At 46.2% G+C, this 25,000-nt stretch overlaps 1 protein-coding gene across 1 annotated transcript in view; it reads right to left on the bottom strand.

Moving 5' to 3' along the window:
* Positions 1-9,545: 9,545 nt before the first annotated feature.
* akap11 (A kinase (PRKA) anchor protein 11) overlaps positions 9,546-25,000 on the bottom strand; it is a 16,961-nt gene continuing 1,506 nt past the window's right edge. The window contains 12 exon segments of the mRNA XM_029458578.1: positions 9,546-11,879; positions 12,220-12,419; positions 13,203-13,249; positions 14,639-14,725; positions 17,201-17,341; positions 17,770-21,950; positions 21,952-22,184; positions 22,445-22,709; positions 23,460-23,591; positions 23,711-23,764; positions 23,859-23,969; positions 24,621-24,725. Coding sequence (XP_029314438.1) covers positions 11,700-11,879; positions 12,220-12,419; positions 13,203-13,249; positions 14,639-14,725; positions 17,201-17,341; positions 17,770-21,950; positions 21,952-22,184; positions 22,445-22,709; positions 23,460-23,591; positions 23,711-23,764; positions 23,859-23,969; positions 24,621-24,725 — 5,736 coding nt within the window. The 3' untranslated portion in view covers positions 9,546-11,699.

Here is a 25,000-nt window from a genome sequence, read left to right as displayed (position 1 = left end):
ACACTAGACCATTGTTCTGCCAGGTTACACACAATCAACCGAGATTACCCAGAGTGCTGAACAATTCGACTTCCTGCCATCGCGATGACGAGCCTGAGTGTTGGGACGACGACCTTTGATGTTTGATGGCGTGAACTAATCGTTCTTCATCGTTGAACGCAATCGTTTGTCGCATCGCACACAGCTTAAACAAAGGAAGGAGCTTCTACCAAAGGTCTGCACTTGGTGGACGTACGCTGTCGGCCTGTGTGGCCCTGCCTGCTCGCGTACGAGTGTTTCCACTGAGAATGACAGCCGGCCGCAGCTGGAGACCAGCCTGCTGAGAGCGAACCCAAACAGTGAAGCTGCAGTCAGTTAAACAAAAGAGTTGAAAGCTGTTGAAGCTCTGTAGAGACGAGGGGAACAGATCATTCTTTCAGGGTTTCACTTTTCGCTTTAAATGACTCACTGGAACCTGAACTCTGTGTCACAGCTTCAGCTATGTGCCTGACAAGACAAACACAATATGATACTATTAATTCCTTCACATATATAATCCGCTTACACGTGCATTCTTTAAAAAACACCGTGCACAATAAGGTATTGTGACACAGCACCGCCTCGTTAAGGCCGAGAGTCCACAGACGGTCCAGCGGTCGCACATGGCGGCCGTTGCAGCATCTAAACATGGCCGTGGCTGCTGTTAGCCCAGAGTCTGACCTCCCTCACCTCTCCGCTTTTCCCACTGCCAGCAGAACAGCAGAGTAGTATTTGAAAACCCAGCAGAAAACGAAGCTCCTTTAGGAACAGCAGTTATTTTAGGCAGAAGCAGTGACAATGGAAAGGAGGGGTGGTTGTAGTAGGTTGGGTGAGTTTGCGAAATCCAAGTGAATTTCTGGGTGCCAGAGGAGTTCATGGGAGAAAGCTGGCTTTTTATATGTGCACCCGCCCCCTCCCCCCCCCCACCCCCTAAAACCATCAAACCTCATGGCGCTACAATCATTTAATACTCCGTCATTATGGGCATTCGAACTTCATAAAACCACACACATGATTCTGGTTATGTTGTAGTACAACCACATTCCCCCCTTACTATTACTCTTGTTTTTACCACGCCTGTATAGAACTGCCTCTGTTGATGTTTTGCTTCTGTAATGTGACACGAGGATTCTTCGCTGTGTCGATGTTGCGCAGAGTATACCGGCTGTACTTCTCCAGCCACCTCCTGCACTTGGCTTGGCCCTGGATGCCGTACTATGAAGCGCTCCTCTCTCGGGCAGAGGTCGCGAATACGCTCTGAGAAACTGTTGTTTGGCTGTGGGTTTCCTGTGCCCTCAGCAATTTCCTCAAGGAGTCAGGAGCCTGGTGCTGCGGCATGGGAAGAGTGGAGGCCAGGTTTAGGCGATATTGAGATTAGCATGTGTTTGTTTGGGTTGTATCACACTTTTCTCTCCAGCGTGCATGTACGTGCATGGGTATTAGAGTGTGAGGGAGTGTTTGGACGCTCTCCATGCTCCGTGTTTTGCTTTGTGGAACCTGATGCTCTTTTGGATGATGACACAGAGCCAAAAGCCCTGTAGCTGTAGAGAGAGAGAGAAGAGGCAAACAGACGAAGCATGAATGAGAGAGACTGAAGACCCTTAATACTGCCTCATCCCAAAGCTAAACTCCTCACACTCACCCATGAACTCTGACGTCAGCAGATCGGTCCGAGGTAACGGGGTGATGGGTGAAGGTTTGCAGACTGCGGAGTCACAGCGAGCCGGATCCGGTCAGTCTGGCTCTCTCCGTGGCTATTTCAGCTTCAAAACAACCAGCGTGATTCCACTGGATTCAGCCTGTTGGGAAACCAGAAGGATTTAGAGATGCATAAATGTGAGAAGACAAATATGTGGAAATGGTTGAGCTGCTGCGTGGCATGGATATGTGACGGCTCAGACCCCGGGCCCAGCAGCTGCAGCAGTGTTTGATCACTTTGAATCACCGTGTCGAGGTTCTTCGTGCATGAGAAGGTGAAGCGTAACAAAGCTGCATCTCCCACTCTTCATTCCCGCGCTGTGTTATCTGATTGAAAGGCTGCTTTTAAGACTCATGAAGAGCAGAGGATTGTCTCTCTCTGCTCTCTCCCACATCCTCTGTGGTGAGAAGGTCACTCCAAGTCTACCGTCACACACACACACACACACACTGCCCTTTCACGCTCCAAACTTCTTACACTGCCGCCTCCATAGCAACCCCAATGTTTACACCCTCCCCCCCCTCCTCCTCCACCTCTCCTGTCACATCTCACCGGCCTGTGGTTTTATCAAAACTGCACATTTGAAAAGAAAATTGAAGTGATGATCAGCCTGAACGGGGGTATTCCAGACCATTAGGCAGATCTTATTTCAGCTGATGTGTGTGGGTTGGAGAGTGTGGGAGAGTCAGGGTGAACACTGAGCAGACTGTCAAAGCAGACACTTCTGGACAGTGTGGAGGGAACTGCAGTAAGATGACAAGTGACACCAGCAGAGCTGCTTTCATTGCAGTATATTTAAGTAATTAGCCGGCCGTTATGGCATTAATGCCGCTGCTTGGGTTTCCTCTGGAGTGGCGGCGGCAGCACGTGGGAACAAGCGGTGGGAGGGGTCACGTGACCACGTCTGCCAAGAGAGGAAGAGAGAGTTTATTTACATAGAATAATGAATATAATGAGGCAGTTTGAAATAAATAATATGTAGATTCAAACCCCAAGGCTGTTTAAAAACAAGTTATTGTGTATCTTAAGTAAAGTGTATCTATAATAATGCATGCTTCTTCGTAATGTTTCATTGCGGGTGATAAGTAAAGCGTAATGCTTTTTCATTCATTTTCATGCTTTTAAATCATCCATGTGCATCATAAGTGATTATTGTGTAAGATGCTGTAACATAATAATCACTTATGATGCTGAAGGGACTTCTACGAGTCCTTACAGCTGATTGTTGAGGTGCGTAGATGAGTATAGGAAGTCAGAATGTGTTATTATCCCCATCAGTCAAATATATAACAAGATAAGACACTTACACCAGCTGTAATGTTTTATGACATTATGCATTGTATGTGTGTATGAATGCATCATGATGCACTGTAGATGTGGTCTGCATAGCACAGTGATGCTAACTGCTAACGTCAGCATGCTAACATGACAATGTTGATGCTCTGAGGATTAGCAGGTATCATGTTCACCCTATTAGTTTTGTCCACATATTGAACACAATGAGTGGAACATGAAAATCTCATCAGTGTCGCTAGCTGTCGAGACACTTCACACAGAACCTCGTGGTGGTGCTGGAAGAATAAACGAGGGGAACGCCGAAGTCACACGCTTGGGAAACATGAATATGTTTACCAAGTGTCATGACAATCCACCCGATAGCTGTTGAGCCGTCTCAGTCTGGACCAAAGTGATGGACCGACAGACCCACGCCACGAGCACGGCTAGAAATATGCAGATAAAGACTCTGTGGGCACAAGAAGAAGAAGGATGGGCTCAGTCAGTGGGTAAAACACGTGTGAACACACACATCGTGGAGCCCCACACAGAAGTTAAGCACTCGGTCTGTCAGCACTCCCCCGGTGCTCCTTCCTCTTCGCTCCCTTGCTTCCCTTCTTCCTCTCGTTTCCCCATCTCACTTCACACACACAGACAGTGTTCTCTGTGCAAACAGCAGATCCTGACAGTGGGAAGAGTTCCAAGTGATGCAGCAGGAGTCCCACGCTCTTGTGTGTTAAGTAAGGCAGAGGTTCGCAATCTTATTTTCAGCCGAGGACCCCTTACAAGATACGGGGGCCGTTTCACCAACCCCCTGACAGCGTGCCACGGACCCTACTCTGAGGTGATGTAAACTGTTATGGGTTGTAATGCTCTTGAACATGGAAGGTGTGGTTTTGGCGAGCGAGGTGCACGTGAGCAGATCAGTGAAGCATGCTGTGGACATCTGATGCTTTGGACGACCTTTTGTGCTTCGTTCATCTCCAAACCACATTTCTCTTGTGAAGCATTCGTTCCTACAATAGGAAATACATCGCCAGTGTGACTGCCATCGAACCGGGCTGGGAAGAGGAGGACGAGGACGAGGACGAGTAGGAGGAAAAGGAAAAACACGAGGGCAGGACCATGACATCAGCAGGAGATGTCTCTTGTTCAGTTGGCCATGTCAGGATCTCCCAGACCTGACCTCTGCTTCCTCTCTGTGGTCACATCAAAGCGGCCCGGCCCCGGCCTGAGGACACAGACCGCACTGTCATCAGCGAGGTGGGCGTGAGTGTGGAGGAAGCGCCCTGAGGTCATCGAGAAACATGATTTGTCAAGATGTTTCCTCATCCGTGTGCTGTCTGTTAAACCCAAACCGTACGCATGCACCTGAGTCAATAGAGCCGTGAGTGGGAAGCAGAGATGAGTTGAGACACAACAGAGGATGAAGCAGTGAAACCTGCCTCTGCTGCGTTGCATCCCTCCGGGGTGCGAGCCGCACTGCGCAGGGTGCACCTAATATTACGTACAATGTCACCCGGTCCACAGCGAGCTCCATCTGCTGTTTCCAATCAGCAGAGAGTCAAAACAGAGCTTCACTTGGGGAAACACCAGCAGCCCCTCTTGACTCTGATAGTTCCCTTCCGCCCACGATCCTCTCTCGCTGCTTCTCTCCAATCATTTTCAGAATAAACATTCATGATTCCAACATGATTCAGCCGTTTCCCCTGACGTGCAGCTCTTATCTCCAGCTACTCCCCGTCTCTCTGCTTCACCACCGGGTCCCTGCGCTCCCACGCTCATAGTCTTCAAGTTATTGTCCGTGCCTGCTGCTTGGCTTTTCTCACACACACACACACACACACACACACACACACACACACACACACACACACACACACACACACACACACACACACACACACACACAGTCTATGTGGTCACTGCTGGAAACACGCAGACAATAGCAGGGAATGTTCACGGTGTAAGAGTGCGTGGGAGCTTTCATTAGTCGCTCATAAAGCAAACAGGATTAAGGAAATCCACCTTAACTTCTGTTACCATGACATCAGCAACAACATCATACAGAGGACGTATTATGTGTCTTTATCAGTGAGTCCCATCAAGGAGTACTTCCCCAGGTGAGATGTAACTATAGTAGAACATATTCAATAGTGCAGGGAAGGATCTCATAACAGAAGTTTATAAAAGGTTCAAATCGAGAGTCGAGGTGAAGGTTCAGAAGTAAGAAAACCTCAAGATCTCACTGACTTTAGTATCAACTTTAAAAACGTTGAGTATCAAGTCAAATGTGAAATAATGTTCTCGACTTAACCAGGCGATGAAATAAGTAGCTGAGGAAGTAGCTTAGCATAACCAGAGCGGAACAGGTGGTGACATTTGGAAGTGTAACACTGTCCTGGTCTCATATCTTTGGTGAAGTGTTCACTCCCCCTTGTTATATGTCTAGTTGTACTTCCTGTCTGTGTGTTTACCCTCCTCCTCTGATTGTTAATGTGTTCCTCCTGTGTCCATTTACTCTGCCCTTGTGTTTCTGCCTTTCTCCCCAGCTGTGTCTTATTCCCTCGTTTGGTGTCTGTGTATTTATCCCTGTCTGCCCCACTGTGTGTTGTCGGATTGTCCTGCTCGTGTCCTGCTCGTGTCCTGCTCGTGTCCTGCTCGTGTCCTGCTCGTGTCCTGCTCGTGTCCTGCTCGTGTCCTGCTCGTGTCCTGCTCGTGTCCTGCTCGTGTCCTGCTCGTGTCCTGCTCGTGTCCTTTTGTATTTTGTTAGCTTCGGTTTTATTTCAATAAAGCTCGCTCTTTGTTAAGACTTCGTCCATTTGGGTCCTCACCTTCACCCCAGCGTGACAGTAACGAAGAAAGGTCTCCAACGTTTTCACACTTTTGAAAGATTATAAGAATACTTTTTGTATGCAAAAGTGCAGGTTTCTTTCCTTTTTTTCAAGGAAACAAACAACATTTTATTCATTATAATAAATAATATAAATATAATTATAATAAGATAATAAGGTGTCTCAGTAAAAAATAAAACAAACAAAACAATACAAACAAAGATCAAAAACGTGTGTGGGCGAGATGTTTAGAGTCAACGTATTATAGTGACCTTACTACATCCTCACACTCTGTGTGTATCTCTGACCCAGAGTTTGAATAATAAATCTTCTGGCAAAAAGAGTATGTTTAAAAAAAGATGTGATGTATTAGATTTTCCGCTCCATAAACGTTTTCAGAATTAAAGTTCTCGTGAGGAGCTTTGGACTGCAGGACTCCGACCTCCGCCTTATAGGCAGCTTCCAGGAACAAATTAATTTCTGAATTAGCTTCCATGTCAAAAAGCGTTGGAAGCGCCTCATTGCTTTGCATGCTATAGTACGCCTGGTCATCTGACCTCAGACCCACCTACATGACTCAGTCCCCCCGGCTCATTAATGGCTCTCACCTATGAGTTCATGGTGATGAAACAAAGAGCAGACGCATCAGGATGACAAGAACAAAACAAACAAAGGAGATGTTCTTCAGAGTAAACAAAAGCCTGGTCGAGATGATGTAGCTGGTTTTCCCCTTTCCAACACAAAGCCCAGTACAGTATATCATCATTCCAAGGGCTTGACTCAAACCCCCCCCCCCTCCAGTGGACTCTCCCAACAACCCGGCCGTTTGTTGCTGTTGGGAGGGATGTGATGTCAGTGACTCACAGATCGACACGGTGGGGGGAGGCAGCGGGGGACACACCAACCAAGCCAGGACCCAGCCTCTCTGATGTCAGAGACTGTGTGTGTGTGTGTGTGTGTGTGTGTGTGTGTGTGTGTGTGCGTGTGTGTGTGTGTGTGTGTGTGTGTGTGTGTGGCAGGGACATCAGACCACTGAGGAACAGACTGGTGCTATTAGGCTCCTGTCTGTCTCTCTATATTGCTGACTGACAATTTTTTGCACAATTGCTGCTATACATCGCTCCTTGTACTGAGTGTGTGTGTGTGTGTGTGTGTGTTCGTGCACAGTAATCTTCCTGTCAGACCACATTAATAAAAGCATCTGATTTCCTTGTAAACTGCCGTTGTCTGTCTGCTGAGTTACATTCCTGTGGGTTCTCTTGTGTGAAGCTGTTGCACTGTTTGATTAGTGTGTGTGTGTGTGTGTGTGTTTGTGTGTGTGTGTGTGTGTGTGTGTGTGTGTGTGTGTGTGTGTGTGTGTGTGTGTGTGTGGTCGTGTTTCTGCTGCAGCATCGTCTCAAACACACTGATGCACTTTGAGTGACGGTTGTCCGTAGTAACGCTTTGTCACAATATCCAGAACACGTACCGATAACATATCTACTACCAGCAAGAGGAACAGACGGTTTGACATGATGATAATAAGAAGAAGAAGAAGAAGAAGAAGAAGAAGAAGAAGAAGAAGAAGAAGAAGAAGAAGAAGAAGAAGAAGAAGAAGAAGGAGAAGAAGAAGAAGAAGAAAGAAGAAGGAGAAGAAGAAGAAAAAGAAGAAGAAGAAGAAGAAGAAGAAGATGTTAGGTATTTAGTTATGTCTTTAGGTCACAATATCAGGGCCAGAAGAATTCACAATAACAATATTATTATTTATTTATTATTACATTTACAGGTTTATTGTGCGTTTTGTCTCTTAACATTAACTTCAACATAACAAAAATAAATAAGTAAAAAGAACAATAACATGGACAGATTACATGCTGGATTATTTACACAACGTTATAAAACGTGTAGTATTAACCTGATATCGATATTACATTTTTAAAATATTAATACTGGTATATCACGACATCAGTGCAACATTTTTAATTAATTTGAATTTGAATTATTAAACTTTTGGATCCTTAAACCATCAGAATATCTTGATATCGATCATTATTTCTTCTTCACGCGGCTGGAAAAGCTTTGATGTTCAACACGTTTGTTCTTCTCCAGAGATGTGAAGGAGCGTCGCAGGAATCTCCAGCATTATTACCACTGTTCAAAATGTGTTTTTATTTTGTTCAATGAATAGTAAAACACGCTGCAATGTGTTTCTGTTTGCACCAAACATCAGTTAGTAATGGGACTTTCCCAAATTATTTTTACTTTTTCTTCGCGTGCTTCATCCCTGGGCGCGGACTCACTGACACTCTGATGGAACTGACAGAACATCATGTCTGACATGTGTTGAAAATATGATAAATGAGCCTAATAAAAGAATCAAATATGTAAAAGTGCATGTCATGAACCCTGGCACCGTTATAAGTGATGTTAAACAAAGCACGGCTACGTCTTCGAAGCAGCTTTTAACTAAACGTTCAGCATCAGGCTGCTGTGAGCCGGATGCTCAGGAACAGGAAATGCCAATCTTGCAATCACTAGTAAGCCGCCTCTTCTTCCTCACCAAGAGGGGACAATTAGCAGAGATCTAGATCTCCACACACCCCCACATCTCCCCTCATGTGAAGCCTGTTGGAAATGACTTCACTCAGTCAGGTCACCCACAAGCTGAGCAAAGCAGATCCTTGTGTGGCCTCTTGTTGTCTGTCAGCTTCCTGCCGCTCCAAACATCTAAGATGTGCTCGTCAGACACATTCCTCTCCTGGCGTATCACTGCACAGCCTGCAATTAGGTATTCCCTTCCCTCTTTCTTTATGTCGGACAGACACCTCCATTCATCCGCTGCACAGTACGCTGACAGGCACTGGCTATTGCAACAGCATTTCCTAATTATATATTTGTTGCTGTGTGGTACGGTCTAATCACACGGCAACAAAGGCTGTTGTGTGCAGCTGTATCCAGGCGCACGAGCTGCAGCACTGTCATTGAGACGCCCTCTGTGTGCGTTGGCACCTGCAGCACGGGGAACAGTGAGGAGGGGCAGCAGCTTGTAAAGTGACAGCCTTGTAATAGGTGAGGAGGAGTCACTGCAGTTAGTCTGTTATCAGCTTCTTCTTCATCATCATCATCATCATCGTCATTTACAAGCAGACGCACAACTTTCATCAAAGTGTTTTCAGATGAGTCTCCGACAGTAAAGAGCTGCGAGAGACGGTTCTTATTTCTTCATTTTACTTTTGATTAATTGATTTAAGCTTGAATCCTGCATTCAAAGTTTAAATTAAGTACAGAAATATTATCAGAACATGTACTTTTTATTGTTATTATTGATGCATTAACTTGTAAGCAGAATCATTTTGTTGCTTCATTTAATATAGAAATGCATCAAGTTTTATTTCAGACGACGTGTTTTACATCTTTAACCTTTAACCTGCAAAGTCACTGATGCTGACAAACAATGAAGTGGAGCATAATAAGTATTATTAGTAATAGTATATACCTTAAAAGTACCTAAAGTTGTACTTAAAGACAATACTTGTGAATGTACTCCTACAGGAATATATTGAAACGCCCAACACAAGATGATGTCTTTGAAATGTTTGTTATAATTATTACATTTACTCAATTAAAAAAAGCATTTTAGAAGCTGGAAGCAGCGAATGTTTGGTGAGATAATGAAATGATTCATCTTTTCTTTCTGTTAACTCACATGTGATTGTATTCATTCATCTCAGACGAGGAAGTAAGAGCACATGAAAAAGCTTTATTGTCACACCAAGCTTCTACACAAACATATTTAGAGTTTTCAGCAAATGCCACGAGGGAGAACAAGTAGTGAACTCACGGTTATATAACTTACATAATTTATTAAATATCTTCATTTGGCAGGTTTACAAGGAGGCAGGAACAATACAGAGGTGAGTGGAGGTGATCCTGCTCCGGAGAGTAACACTGGGAACAACGGCAGCAGAACAAACACAGAGCTCCAGGTCATCTGGGATGCACAGGAATGTAAATGTGAAGACAGACCAGAGGGGGGGGGGGGGGGAGACACACACCTGTACAAGTCCAACAACTTAACATTCACACAGTTTGTGCACTGAAGCTCTCTTCATGTTTACTCCATTAATACATTCCTTCGACGTCACTTCTCAGGTTAATACTCACGTTTCCTTTTGTCACTTTGCATTTGACTTTTTTTAAATAGTAGAATTTGTGATATTTCATTTTTTGCATGTAAACAAAATGATACAGAACAAACACCTTTAAGATTATACGACCATTTGGCAGCAGAGAGCAGAAGCAGAAGCAGTGCGGACGCACACATCACTGCAGCTCTATTAGTGCACGCGAAGAAGAACGCTACGCTTTAAACGCCGCTGACGGGTGAGCCATGCAGGGGGGCACCAACACTTATATTCATAGACGCGAGGCTGTGGTATGTTACAGTGTGTCCAACTCCAGAGGGGACGTCCTGATAGGATGGCTCACTCGTTAAAAGAGAGTAATAAATAGCAACATCAAAAAGATCTCTGGGGTGGTGTGCGTGAGCGTGAGCGTGAGCGTGTGCGTGTGCGTGTGGTCGGCTGCAGATCACACCGTGCATGCAGAGGAGACGTCCCAGGGCAGAGCTGGAGATGTCCAGGCTCTCCTCGGGACAAATCAAAAAACTAAATCAAAAGTGCATCTCAGCAAGTCGCTGGTAGTGCTGTGCGTGTGGACGCACACGTGGGGGGGGCTGGTGAGTAACGTGTGTGTGTGTTAGTGCTGTGGAGCGTGGGTGACAACATGTGTGAGTGCAGCGTTGAGCTATGTACATGCTGTTAGTGTGGTCGGGGCAGACCAGAAGGGTCTTTAATTACTCCACTGTCTGCGTCACTGGATCTTCCCCGAGCTGGACGGGGGCCACAGCTGACCGCTCGCACACAGATGGGGGAGGAGTCACCTGACTTACATTTGGCAACATTAAGCCAACACCGTGGCTTCTTTCATAGCTTTAAGCAGCATTTCATGTTTGATTAGACTCATCAAAAATATACTTTCTTTAAATACCGCCCCCACCCCAGGTATTTTACTAAGTTTGACAACCAGGACATTGAGGCTAGTCAGCAGTGTTTTCAGTTATTCCATCAAACTAATACAAATACTGGAGATGAACTGCACGTTTGATCCCTCTGTGTGCACGACAGCACGTCCGTCATCACACGCTCCTTCAGAGACGAGCGTCAGTGGAGCTGTGAAGAACACGTCCTCCTGAGGATCAATACAGTAATGGACGCTCCGGGGAGAGTAGTGTAAGGTGTTGATGGAGTTTCAGTTGGTCTTGGATTCCCTCTGATAACACAAGGGTGTGGTGTGTGAGCACAGTTGGTCTCTTAACATGTGGGAACGCCAGAGGTGAGCTGTGGGTGTGTGATGACATCATCTGCACAGCAGCTATGGGGATTCCCTAACATTCTCTCTCACTGCATTTCTTCTCTGTCTGGAACTCATGGGAGGGGTCTCTCTCGCTCCTTCCCTTTCTGCAGCTCACGCACGAAGGCGTGAGCGCTTTAAGTCACAAGTGTAGGTGTGCGGGAGAGACGGCTCACTAAATCAACACGTGGGGAAAAGTGCAGCAACGAAACAGAACATGGAAGGAAAAATAAAAGACAACAGAAGTACTCCTGGTCACAGCATGCAATGCAGAACACACGCTGCCCACATTCAGCACAGCAAGTCTCAGAGGATTTGTATGGTGCCCTCTAGGGGCTGGGGAGGTTGCAAAGCCCTGTTTGGAACTGAGGAAAGGAGGGGAGGGGAGGAAACAAGAGAGGAGAGGAGAAGAAAAGAAGAGGGAAGAGGAGGAGGCAAGGGGAGTTGAGAGGAAAGGAGATGAGGAGAGGAGTGTAGTGTCCCTAGGCGTGCTCCAGGAGCCACTGGAAGAGGGGGATGCGGTGAGGTTCTCTGCCCGCCTGCAGTGCCTCCTCTCTGGCCTGACTGTGTGTCTGACCCTCTTCACTGTAGCGCATCAGCGTGTGCAGCAGCTCTCCCACCCTCCACTTCCTCTCCCGAAGCCTCTGGACCACTGCTGGGAGCTGAAAGGGCACACGGTTATTATTTACTGGATGAATGTTTAAGGGTTTCTCGTTAGTCGAGTCTCGTAAGTCAAGTCCAGTTGCCAAAAGAAGGGCTGAACAAAAGCTCACGAGAGGTTCCTGCAATATGTCACGAGTCATTTACAAACAAAGATATCCAACGATCCATAAGGAACAGAGGAAGCACATGTGGAATAAGAGAAAGCTCAGAAACTATTTAAAGCAAAGAAGGTTACGACACAGAACCATTAATAAGAAGTAATGTGCAGACAGAGGTTCCTGTAGAGCCCCCGTGAAGCACTAGTTTTATAGAAGTGAGGTGATGGCAGTGAACAATCACCTGCTGCAGCTCTCGGTCAGGACTCAGCTGGATCTGCGGGATGTCGGCCATGGAGGCCGCCACCCACTGCAGCAGGCTCCTGAGCTGAGGGTCGAGGGTCACGTGTTGAGGGCCACGCCCGAGCTCCCTGATGTCCGAGTTCACTACGACCAGTGCGGTGCGGGGTGCCTGCACCTGAGTCCTGTCCACACACAGCGTCCCTGCAGAACACACACATTATCTCAACCTTTGTTGTAGCTCGAAGCAGACGTCTATACAACTGTTTGGTCTTATTGCTACTGAACAACTGAATGAGATTAAACTCTTTGTTTTGAGATCTGCTCTGTACTCTGTGCCACTGCCCCCCCCCCCCCTTCATGTTCTTCACTGGCCCTTCTAATCCCTGATCAGATACACGAGTCCAGTGCTGTGTGCTGGTCTGCTCCAGTACAAAGGACAGCCGGATACACTAAGGGTAATAAGCAGAAGTCCTTTGCTCCCCAGTTCCCACGCTCCGACATTACAACAGACCCAATGAGGAGTCCCCCCCCTGGCCCCTCACTGGGGGCTGCTCTGGTTTGACACACACACAGAACGCAGAATGACTGAGTGTAGAGGGAGTGGAGTGGTTGAATGAGCAGTAGTGTGGCTGAATCCGGGGGCGGTAAAATCCCCGGCTACAACGCACTCAGACAGGCAGACATCCGGAATCAACTGAATCTCAAGGAGGGGAAAGAGCAAGACCTCAAATTAAGAGGGGGGGGGGGCATTTTCTTACTTTTAAAATGATTTTTGAAGTCTTCTACTGAACCTGCTCTGAGTTCAAAGTGTCTTTATTTATCAGCAGGTGATGGTGAGTATAAATAATGAACTTCCCTGAACATAAGGAATAAAACATCTTCAACAGGGATCCAGAAAACCTTTCAAATACAAGTATGTTCACTTTGTTGGTTTGTCGGTTGCTGGTTTATGTATTTGTGCACAAAGCTGTAAAACTTCCTCACCACTGGATTCCTCTTTGACCTCAGTCTCCTTGTCCTCTGTATTGTCACTGTTGGATGAGAAATGTCACACAGGAGAGTTAGAAGGGAGAAGAGTGATGAGTGACGAGGCTGCATGCAGGGAAGTAGGGAAGACAACAAGCGTGCTTAAGCTAACAGAAGCCACATGCACGGCAAAGCAATCCTGACCTAAAGACACGAGGGAGCGCCGCGGCTTCTTCCCTGTCCAGGTCTCTCATCAGTTAAGGCTCGATGACTGAAGGTAAACGTGAACGTTTGTTCTCCAGTGTGAACATCTACTCCATAACGATGGCGTAACTCTTTGTGTGTGTGACGTGCCAACAGGTAAACGCTCATTGCTCCACTTTAAAGATTGTGAATCACGTGTTGTTGACACAGCGAGACTCGTAGACTCTGCTCAGTGTGCTGCAGTAAGGACATCCTTCTGGAGATGGCTTCCACCGTCTTTATGAACAGGACCATGAAGCAGCGCTGACATTGTACAGAGCAGTGAGGAGCACTAAGACGGACCGGGCAGCACCAGCATTAAAGGGACTGTTAATGACCTGAAGACCCAACAACCACATCAGTGTTAATCAAAGCTCACTGGGACACACTGCGGCCTTCACTAACGCACCATGTGAGACAATTGTGGTTATTTTGCCACCATTTATTTTTTAATTTCCACGTTAAGAGTGACACCAGGTGGATTTAGGTAACTGGATTGGCAGTAAAGAGGTTTTGGAAGTTTTAAACCGTTTATTCACAATGTCCATAAGAAAACAAGGAAGAGCTTTTAAAGAAAACAGAAACGTGACAGCGTTTTGTATTTAATAGATTGCTGTTCAGTGGCCGAGTCCAAACCTCAGATCCTGTTAGTGCTGCACCGCTATGAGCCGAAACGAGCGGCTGCATGGACGCAGACGCACATTCACCAGCCCGAGAACACGACGCCGTGTTTATAAATGACTGGCACGACAGAATATCTCAGTATGTTGTTATATTCATTTGGGCCCATGATGGCAACACCTGCAGGAGTAATATCTGAACTGCTAAATATTATATCATTATTAGAAATACACCACAAATTATTCTAATAAGCAACTAAATCACATGAAAGCAGTGCAGAACCAGCAATACATCACATGCAGACATGAGCATCAAGCATGGGAAGCACATTTATGTTTAGAGCTTTGTGTGGTCATGCAAGGGGCTGCTGGTTCCTAGTATGAGACAATGTATAAATCAAACTTGTGAATCATTTTCACACGATGAAGCAATTCCCTGGTTCCAATTCTGTGCCGAGATGTTTGTTTGGATCTGTTACACGCTTCCTTACTTTCGTCATAGTGAATTCAATGACTCCACTATTTTTCTTTGTCCCATTCTAGGTGAACCCCCGGGTCTTACAGACATTTCAGAAGGAGCTGCTGACCAACCTGTCAGAGGGAGAGAATGACAAGCGCTCCTCACACGCCTCCCCCTCCAGGCCCAGACTGCTCCAGCTACTGCTGTTCCCATTGCTGCTGGAGAGAGAAGGCAAGTAACGCACCGCTATAACACAGACAGGGGCTAGCTGCTGAGAGGGACAACAAAGACCAGGATGTAATAAGCAGTTTCACCCCATTAGCGATAATGACCACATCTTTCATGCAGCTTCAACATCGATGCTTGTAGATGAGCATTACTCCTTTAAATGACAGGTGAGCTTCAAAGGGAAAGATGTCGTAGAGATGTCTGCCTTCTCTCCAATATAATGGAGCGAGATGGCACCGGCGGTGATACGGTAGAAAGAAAATAGTTCCTACATGAAACTGCTCACAACCAGGGGGACGATTTCTGGAGATTGTATTGAAGAGACGTCTCTACGGGCCGGTAGAGACGTCTCTACCGCCCGTAGAGACGTCTCTACCGCCCGTAGAGACGCACATCAGCACAATCTAGATTGATGAACGGCAACATGTACCGTACTGCGGTGAACTGTCCCTTTGAAACAGGAGGATTTTTCCAACTGATGCAGATTTTTCCACAATCAGTGATTCATCTGTAAATGTTGATCGAGACTATTTGTGGCTTCATGTGAGATCATGGCGTTCTTGTCTTTACATAATCTGGTGAATCGTGTGGGTTCCACCAGGACAACCAGCTGACAACAACAAACATTCACTGCAATTAGTCAAGGCTGGCTGGAACCTGCATGCTGTGGCGTGCAGCTCTCTCCTTTCTGATATCTAAAAATACCCCCGTTAATCTGCATTACCTCAGCTGCAGCTTTCTCTCTGCACGTTGAATGAATGACACATGGTGAGAGCGTCTTCATGTGTCAATCATCATGCTCACTGTCTCTTTCGTTATTGCATCTGCCGGGCGGATATGGTCGGCTTTTGAAGAGTCTAAAATAATTACACATGTTGGACTTTGTTCTTGTGGAAACACTGCCTGAAGTGAAGAGACACACCTTTGGAAAACATTATGATACATGCTAACACATTGTGTTTCTAACAGTATCCTGGGAAAGAATCTCAAGTGTTGTCAGTTTTGCGTCCATGGAGATATGAGCCTCTGCCAGAAATGTCAAGTTATTCCCAGAGACTGGAGACTTGTGTGAGACCATGTCACTTAGAGGGCCGACACTCCCTCCCTCCCTCCCTTTGTGTATACGCACACAGAAATAGCAACGATGTCCGTCCAAGAACAGAAGGCCACTTCTGTCACAACTACTACTTGGTGCTTCTCTCTGTGGTGCGTTTCACAAACATTCTGAGAAGAACAACATATCCGTCAGATCTCACATAATGCAAGACAAATCCAAGTCCCAAACTATACCCTGACCTTGGGAGGCCTCCCATCTAGACGCAACCACAGCAGACTCCTGCTAAACAACGTCCAACACCAGCAAGACAATGTTTCTGTGCTGCTCTGGAGGAGAGCTCATATTGAAACAGCACGACCAAAGCCTCATTCTTTAAAGGAACGCTTTACCCCAAAGATTTTCATTTCTATATCAATTACTCACCTGGAATTATTTAAAGAAAACTTTGTTTTTCTTGCACGCTTACACAGTAAAGAATCCAAAAACTTGATAAATTGGGGGCCGTGTTGAACAGTCGTATGACACTACGTCCCAAACACATGCATGTTTGCTAAAGTCTGTTTAAAACACCGTACTAAGAGAGAGAGCGTTTAGGTTCATCAGTGAGCATACCACTGGATAAATGAGACTTGTAACTCTTTACTGTACGAGTTGTGTGGAAGCTTGATTCATTACAAAAGATCATTGTAGTGGTGAAGTATTCCTTTAAGTCCTGAGTCCACAGAAACAAATTCTACTGCCTCCAACTGATAAACCAATGTCAGCGTTGTGCCCAGATAATAACTGCGCTCTTCCTCGCTTACATCCTCTGTGATCAGTGTTCAAATTACAATTTTAACATTCTCTTATATCCTATGCTATCTTACTCTAAAATATTTAGTAGAACCCATGACTAGATTGTTCAAACGCAGTGTATGTGGTTGAGAGAAGGGAGCATGTGCCACCTGTTAGAAACAGAAACCCCCATCTCCTGAGAGATGACGGCAACAGCAGCTGTCATCATATCAGAGAAGTTATCGCTGCGTACTTTGTGGGAAACACTGGGAAGATAAAACTGTACCCAGTTCACAGCAGGGGTTTCAATAACTCCTACTCCTGGTAGAAAATATAAAAAACTGCCAGAACAATGAGTCTCAATCCTACATATAACAATATCCGTGATTTTAAATGTGCTTATTTATCACTACTGATGGTTTATTGTCACCAATAGAAGCGCTAGAGGGAAAGTATGGGAGAGCTAAGAAGCCGTTACTAGCAGATAGCCACCACATGAACACAAAATGAAACGCTTTTAACATTTAGTTAGATAAATGCTTTCAGTCAGGGAATCTGCACAGTGTAAACTATTGACGGAAAGGGTAACAGGACATTTGGTCAGCTATGTATGAGGAAAATAATGGTTGTATACCTGTCGCTGAGGTGGAGGAAGCTGCTGTTGTCGTCTGGATGCTCGTCCTCAAAGCTCAGGTTAGACCAGCTGCCCAGACTGTCGTCTCCGACACTCAGCTGCTGGGACACAGACGACTCCGTGGCTTCCCTACCTGGAAAGCTAAATGCACAGAGAGATGGAAGGAAAAAAGTAAAAGGGCTTCAAAAATGATGCTAATATGTACACTTACAAATTCATGATGACTATGCTCTCTATGCATTGAAATGGTAGTAAGGTAAGAAGTAAATATGAAATAGCACCATATACACCGCAGCCAAGGAGGTTACGTGTGTTTGTCAGCACACTACTAGCCCGATTTTCATGAAACTTGATGAAAGGGTGTAGCATAGCCAAGGAAGACAAGGCGGTTACATGCAATATCTTTCACTTGTTTATAAATGTTTTTGATTTATCAATCAATAAAAAGTCAATTAAAAAAAGCTGCTTAAATGCTACAGTATGTATGCGTGGCCCTAGCCATAACAGGAACATATGGACAAGACAGAACAGACAAAAGCAACTTCTAATATGAATCATGGTGTGGTTACCTGATGTTGCCGGTCTGGCACATGTTGGACAGGGCCGACGTCATGATCTCAGCAGTTAGGCTCTCAGCATAGCTGGTTCCATCATGGCCGATTCCACTGTCAGCATTAAGGCTGGTGTTGCTCAACTCACGTTTAGCCGTCTCCATTGCCATGGACACCATCTCCTCTGCAAACACTGCCCTGTGGTCCAGGTCAATGTGGATCTTGGGAATCTCCAGGCCAGGGAGCCGCTCAGCCCTTGGCTGACATTCCGGGCCCCTTTTCCTCCTCTGTAATACAGGCTGGTGGTGGTGTCTGCTAGGTTTGGTGCAGTACGGGCACTCCTGGACCTGACAATAACGGCATGTCCTCTCCCCCAGAGCTTGTCCTAGAGATGGTCCCTCAGACAACCTCTGGGTGTGAGAGTGTCTGTCATGGCCTTGGGTCCTCTGGTGCTCCCGGGATGAATGTCCAACTGAAGCCATGCTCATCTTCAAAGTGTCATCAACTATTTTTCTGGCATAATGCTCGATGACCTGCATCACCCTACTCCTGTAGCCTCCATCATACAGGCTTCCTGTACTGTGGTAATGCCTGCTCTTACCCTCATTGGACAACAGGGGGCAGGAGAAGGAGTTCCTGATGAGATTCTCTGCCATGTCTTCAAGTTTGGACTTCTTATAAAGACAGGAGTCAGTGAGAGACTTGGGCAGTTGTACAGAGGAAAGATGCAGCTTGCGTGTGACATCACAGGTGATGTTGTAAGCTAAAGACTCTGCAAAGTTCACCAGATCAACATACTCCTTCTGATTCTGCTCTTCAGAGTCCCTGCAACAACACTGAGCTTCCCCATCTGAGGGACTAACCACTGTTTCAAATCTGTCCTTGAGTGACGAGGCCTCACTACCAGAACCTTTCCATTCATCTGGCAGCGACCTTGACGAGTGAAGGCGGGTGCTAGAGGATCTCTGCTTGATCTTGCGACTGGCATGAGCCAAGCCCAATTTTATGGAGCGGTAGGCCAAACGGCTCGCATACTGGTCCAGGACCAACTCCCTATTGCCTCCTTCCTTTTTCAGTACCCTGATGAGGTAGCCAGCATATTCATCTGTCACACTCTCACAGCTAGGATACTCCGAGGACATGCCAGAGCTGGAGCTGGAGATGGTGCTTGAAGTGGAGGTAGGAGATCGGAAGACAGAGGCTATCAGGTCATTAGACCATTGATCACCCAACCTCCCTACCCTCCAGTCTCTGTTCTGGTCTGTACTGGGTTGAGACTGGTGTTGGGGGTGGTGATGCAGACATTCAGAGCTAGATCTGTCAAAACTTCTTCTTCTGACATCTCTGTGATATGGACACTGCTGTGCTGAGCTCACCATCCTCTTCACATCATTGATGACCTCTCCCGCCACCTCCCCGGCATAGACCCACAAGGTGTTCAGGGTCTGCTCTGAGAACTGAGCCACACTGTCTCTTCTCCTTCTTTCGCTGCCCTTGCTTGCCTCTCCCTCTCCCTCCTCCTCTGCCCCACCCAGGGTGTCCATCTCTGTTGCCATGGAGACAATGTGGCAAGCCAACCGCTCAGCATAATGGAGAGCTTCCTTGTTGGACATTCTGCGAGCGGACATCTGGTTTGATTCATGCCGGCCACCCACTGTCTCTAAACATCGGTTAGTGCCACCAACACCACCTTCTTCTGCTAATTCTTCCACCTCTTCATCCTCATTGCCATCTGCCTCCTCAGAGAGAGACCTCATCAGTTTGAGCATAAATTCAGCCTTGTCTGCCTCAGGGGTGATATCTTTTGGCCCTGGGCCAGGCTCAGGCTGATAGTGAGGAGTAGGTGGGGGGGTAGCAGGGGAAAATTCCTTGGCCAGCTTGCTTTTCAGCTTCTTGGAGAACTGTTTTATCTGTTTCTCTTTGGATACCTCACTGGGCTGCTGAGGTGTAGAAGGAGGAGGGCCGGGAGTCCCACCTGATTTTTGTCCAGAGCCTGGAGCCGAGTCATCCCCCGGAACAGATATCCTCCTTTGTCCACTCATCTCGGTGCCCGGTACATCAAGAGTATGCATCATCACAGGATGTGTTTCAGCCACACCTCTGGTCCTGGGGTCTAACTCACAGCTGGCTCTCCTTTGGCTTTGAGAGCCTGTCTGAAAGGAAAAGTGAGGAATGCTAAGGTCTGTTGCTTGCTCAACAGTGGCATCGTTTCTAACATACCCAGAATCTCTACAGTCATATCTGAAGCAAGCTCCCTGTTTTGTAGGGGAATCTGGAGCCTCATAGTTAATCATTTCCTGCTTACAAGAAGAATCTCTTCTGCTTCCGATTGTCTTTGTAAAGAACTCAGCACAGTCACCAAAACTCTTCTTCATCTTAGAAGCAGTGATTAGCTCACACGCCTCAGTTACTATCATATCCACCATGTTGCCAGAGAAGTTTTGGAATGAGGACTTTCCTTGAGAGGGGTCTTCTCCAGGTAACGGGGTCTGAGTTCCATGACTATAAAGGTGAGTTTGTGTAGATGTGGCGGTGTCAGAGGAACATACAGCTACTCTTTTGGGGCTGGCCTGTGGGGTATCTGACAAACTAGATTTACACTGATCGGTCTCCTCAGAATCCTGGAGGTGGGAGAGGGCTTGGCCTGCTTGGGGCACAGGAATACAGCTGGCCATGCCTGATACAGTGAACAGGGCTTTCTTTACCGTGCAGGTAGGATCCTCTCCTGAAGGCCCTGGAACCCCTGCAGCTGAGCTAGAACTTAAAACTTGCTGGTTAGTAAAGGTACTGGAGGTTTGAGTGCTAGTGTTCTCTGCACTGACATAACAGATGTTGTCCAGAGACACACTAATAGCTGCTTGGCTAGTGAAGGAAACATCAGCCTGGGAGAGCTCTATGAAGGCATCTTGGATAACTGACTCAGACAAGTCTGACGCATAGGAAGAAACCACTTCCTCCTCTTCCTCCTCCTCCTTTTGTCCGTGGCTAAATGACCAATCACTAGGAGTGCGAGGGGTTGAGGGGTGGGAGAACTGACACACTTCCATAATTCCTTCAAACACCAGCTCTTCAGCCAGATCAGCAGCGAAACGTGTCACTGTGCTGTGGAACATCTGCTTTTTCACAATCAGGAAGTCTTTCAGCGCCCCAGACACAGCCTCTCCAACCAGGAACCCAGCTAATCCATTGATTGCTCGTTCTTTCAACACATACGCATGACGCATGCCAATCTCATGGAAGGCCATCTGAAACACTGAGGAGGTGAGCCTGGCAGCTAGGTGACACAAGGTGGTGGTACAGGAGGATACGCCTTTTTGAAGGTCTCGCAAGGCGCTGCCCAAGCTCATTTCCACCAGGTCAGTGGCAAACCTCTGAATGCCATCCTTCAGAGACTGGGACTTCTTCTGCAGCGTGGCCACTGTTACAGTCTCTTGTATTTCTGAGAGCTTCATCAGGTAGCCCGAGGGGTTCTCAAATTCCTTGTGGCAGACGCAGCTGAGATTCTTGTTGTTACTGATGTCAACGGCGGACTGAAAGCCACATACAGATCCTAGAATTTCTTTGGAAAGACTGCTGGCAAAGTCTGAGTAAGTCTTATACAGTGAGCAGAGATCCTGGGGTTTACGTAGCTCTGAGCTGTCCCGTCCATCTTCATCTGCCTTCCAGAAGTACTCCAGTGGTCCACTAGAGTCCACCAGGGGACTGAAGGCAGAGGAGCTGACAGGACTGAATAGTGGGCCACCATTCTCCTCAGATGGGGTCTGCATTGGTCGAGGAGAGTCAGGCACCTCAGAGTGAAGAGAGTAGGGAGAGCCTGGTTTCAGAGGAGTGGGTTTTTTCACATTGGCTGGGAGAGTGGGGTGGTCAAAGCGGTGAGGATTCATACCCTTTGTTGAGCAGCCCCTGGAAACATATTTGAATGCTGTCTTGTTATGTGTGGTTGGGGCACTGATGCCGTCCAAAGGCGGTGCAAGAGTGCAGTTCTCCGAGCTCAGCTCCTCCAGGTCATCAAACTGGTCGAAGCTGTCAAAGAATTCACTGACTTCAGAGTCTGAGTCTTCAACTCGCTCTCTGGGCCCCCCTGGCACCTGGGGGATATCCAGCTTGGCCAGCAGGCTCTTCTGGTAGCTCACCTCATCCAGGAAAATTATTGGGCTGGGGCTGGAGCAGTCAGAGTCTTCCGATTCACTGCACATGAATCAACGGCGAGGGGAGACGAGCTCCGGGACTGCAGTAAGTCCATTGGGATTCCACGTTTGATGACCTCTGCACTGTGACAGAAACATCCGGACCTGGACTATGTTTGGCTGAATTCTTCTTCGAAATTGAGCTTATGATAATGCGGGAGCCTGATAATTCTTTTTTTCTTTTGTGGGCTGGGATTGTCTGTGATGCCACATCACGCTTTTTAAAATGGTGATAGGAAGCTGCAGCTGTGGAGATGAAATGGAGAGGGGAATAAACTGGTTATATAACGTACATATAAAAAGGGGATAACAAATAAACATGGTAAATAGTTATCCAAAAAAGAAAGCCAACTGAAAACAAAAGCTGTTCATCCATTGTGCCTTGATTATATAAAAAGATGGGGATCTTGCAGGATTATCTATATTTAGTGGATGGGATCACAAGATGTTTTACATAAGAGACCAGAGGCTACAAAATGCCACTAAGCATTAGATGTCAAACCTACAGGGATTGTCTCCTGTGTCATCCTCCTCCAGATGCTCCAGGGCTGTGACAAAGTCGTCCTCGATTGATGAGACCGACTGGTTGGTGTCATCTTCCTCTGCCTGGCTAGGTTCAGCTGTGCCCCTCTGAAGAGCCTGGAGCTCCAAAGCATAGCGTACGCCTGCCATGTAGCACCCCAGCAAGCCTGCCAGAGAGGCTACACTGGCCTGAGGGTAGAAGCTAGTGCTGGGATTCTGTCTAAGCACACACACAGCCTTTAACCAACACTAAAGGCAGAGGAAAACAGCAAAGTACGACAGAAAGAGAGAAGAAAGAGAGAAAAACTGATTTAGAAAAATGACAGTATTTGTAACCAACAGGCAGACAGAGTCTATAAACTGTAAAGCGATCATGTTCAGCAATCTGCTGAACAGCGTTTAGTGTGAAAGATCTTGGCTTTTGCAAGGGCATTGTTATGTCTGTAATCTGATTGTGAGTTGATCTGTTGCATGTGCAGAATCACTTAGTGCAAGTCCACTCTGTACTGCAGATAGGTGGGAGGTCTCACTGTCGGAAATGGACGACAAAACCACAGAGATGCCAGGCCTGTGAGTACACAAACACATCTGTGTCTTTTATCCCACCTGCACATGTATGAGAAAGACTTGGTATGTCTGATTTCATGGAGGAACAGACAAGGCTATTAATATGGGGAAGCCATTTAGTCACCTAAAAGACTTAAATGGGGATTCAGTTTAATGAATGAAAATATAATAAATATCTGTCATTTAAGTACACAAATGTGCATGTTTCTAGTTTAAATAAACAAGAGCAAATGCTGTAGTAACAAGGGTTCTCTCAAGAAAGGATCATTTTTTAAAGAATAACTGGATCTAGCTACTCGCATACTTGAGTACAATAGCTCATTCTTACTTCCCCTTATTCTCTCGCCTCATTTCCCCGACTTCTGCTCACTTCCGCTTTACTTAACGTGCCGACTGTGCACATTCCTTCAATACGAAAGATCTGTCACCTACCTGAGGCCTAGCGTCCTTGTGTTCTGCCAGCCTGCGGGAGTCTTTGAGCAGCAGAACCTCGTCATTCTTGAGGCTGTGAACGTGGAGGGACCGGAGAAGCTCACACAGCCCTCCTGGCATAGATAACAGAGCCTGGGGAGGAAGAAGAGGAAGACAGAGAAGCTTGTAGGTCAAATGTGAAAGTCTATAAGCAGGGCATTCTGTCATTGTTTTACCATAATTCATGTTGGTATCTATAAATAAGAACATACCTGCTGGGTGACATCGTCCCCTTCACATTGCCCAGGCAGACACACAAAATGAATCTGAAAGAGCGCGGTAGATGTTCAGCGTTAAAGCGTCTTATGTTTGAATATTGCTGAACTTTTAAATATGTTTGCTGCAGTTTGTGTGACAAACCTCTGTCAGTCTTGTGGTGTCTCTGGTTGGCAGCTCTATGCAAACGCTGCATAGCTCCTTCTTATTCCTAAAGAGGCTCTTCACAAACTGCGGCCCACCATCACGCACAGTCTTCGAACACACACGCAGTGTTTTTAGTTAGTACATTGTTACCCAACAGAAATAACGAGAAACCAATGTGTAGATTTAAGGAAATGCAATATCGGATACTGTACAGACAACACCTTCAATTTCAAACTAAATGGACCGCAGCAGATCCCCTCTGTGTAAATGTATTATATTTGGAGTTTGATTTTTGCTTGTTTTATTTATTATTTTTTACTAATTTATTTACAGTACATGTGTAATTCTTTTATATACAACTCCTGTAGGCCTGCAACAAATGAGGATGTTCTAATAACTGTGGGGAATATATTAAAACAGTAAAACAACACACTGTGTATGTAGTTTACCATTACTGTAGCATGCATCGCTAATTTTCAACACTTCCTGTTGGATCCATATCCAGTGAAAACATATCTCACTACATTACAAACTGCAGTTAACATCCAACAGCTACAGAACACCAGCTGTTAAGGTAGTTCTGCATTATCATACTTGGAAAAACAAGTAAGACAAGATCGTATGTATTTTAACATAACATTAATATTATAGGTGTCAGGGTTTCCGAGTAAGCTAAATCTGATTCTAAATAATGCAAATAAATAAAAACCCTGTGTCAGATGTAGTAGTAATAAAATGCAATGTCCCCGGTAGACATACCTCTTTCCGGACTGAGGCCCTGGACCTTATGGGGACTCCTCTAATACGTGCACAGGCATCCATAGCAACAGAGAGCTGCACGTGGCTGGCTGACTGGCCGCTCACCTGCCAGTAGAAAGGTGAGGAGGAGAAGAAAAAGAAAGTTAGTGACATGACAAAGAAATTAGAAAATAATGTCCAACTGCTGAAATGAGGAGAGAGAGTATAGAAAAAGAGTTGCATCATCACTTTCAGTCTCATGTTCTCATGTTCTCTCTCTAGTTCTGTCAACAATCCTCAGCAAGTAAAAGAACACAGAAATATTCAACTTGAAATCTGTGTTTCTCTTACGTGCTCATCAGCTGTCTCACCCTCAACCACGGCAACAGTCACATGATAAA

The sequence above is a fragment of the Cottoperca gobio genome, chromosome 21 (genome assembly GCF_900634415.1).
Source record: "Cottoperca gobio chromosome 21, fCotGob3.1, whole genome shotgun sequence".
Taxonomy (NCBI): domain Eukaryota; kingdom Metazoa; phylum Chordata; class Actinopteri; order Perciformes; family Bovichtidae; genus Cottoperca; species Cottoperca gobio.
This window is presented reverse-complemented; position numbering and strand designations above follow the sequence as displayed.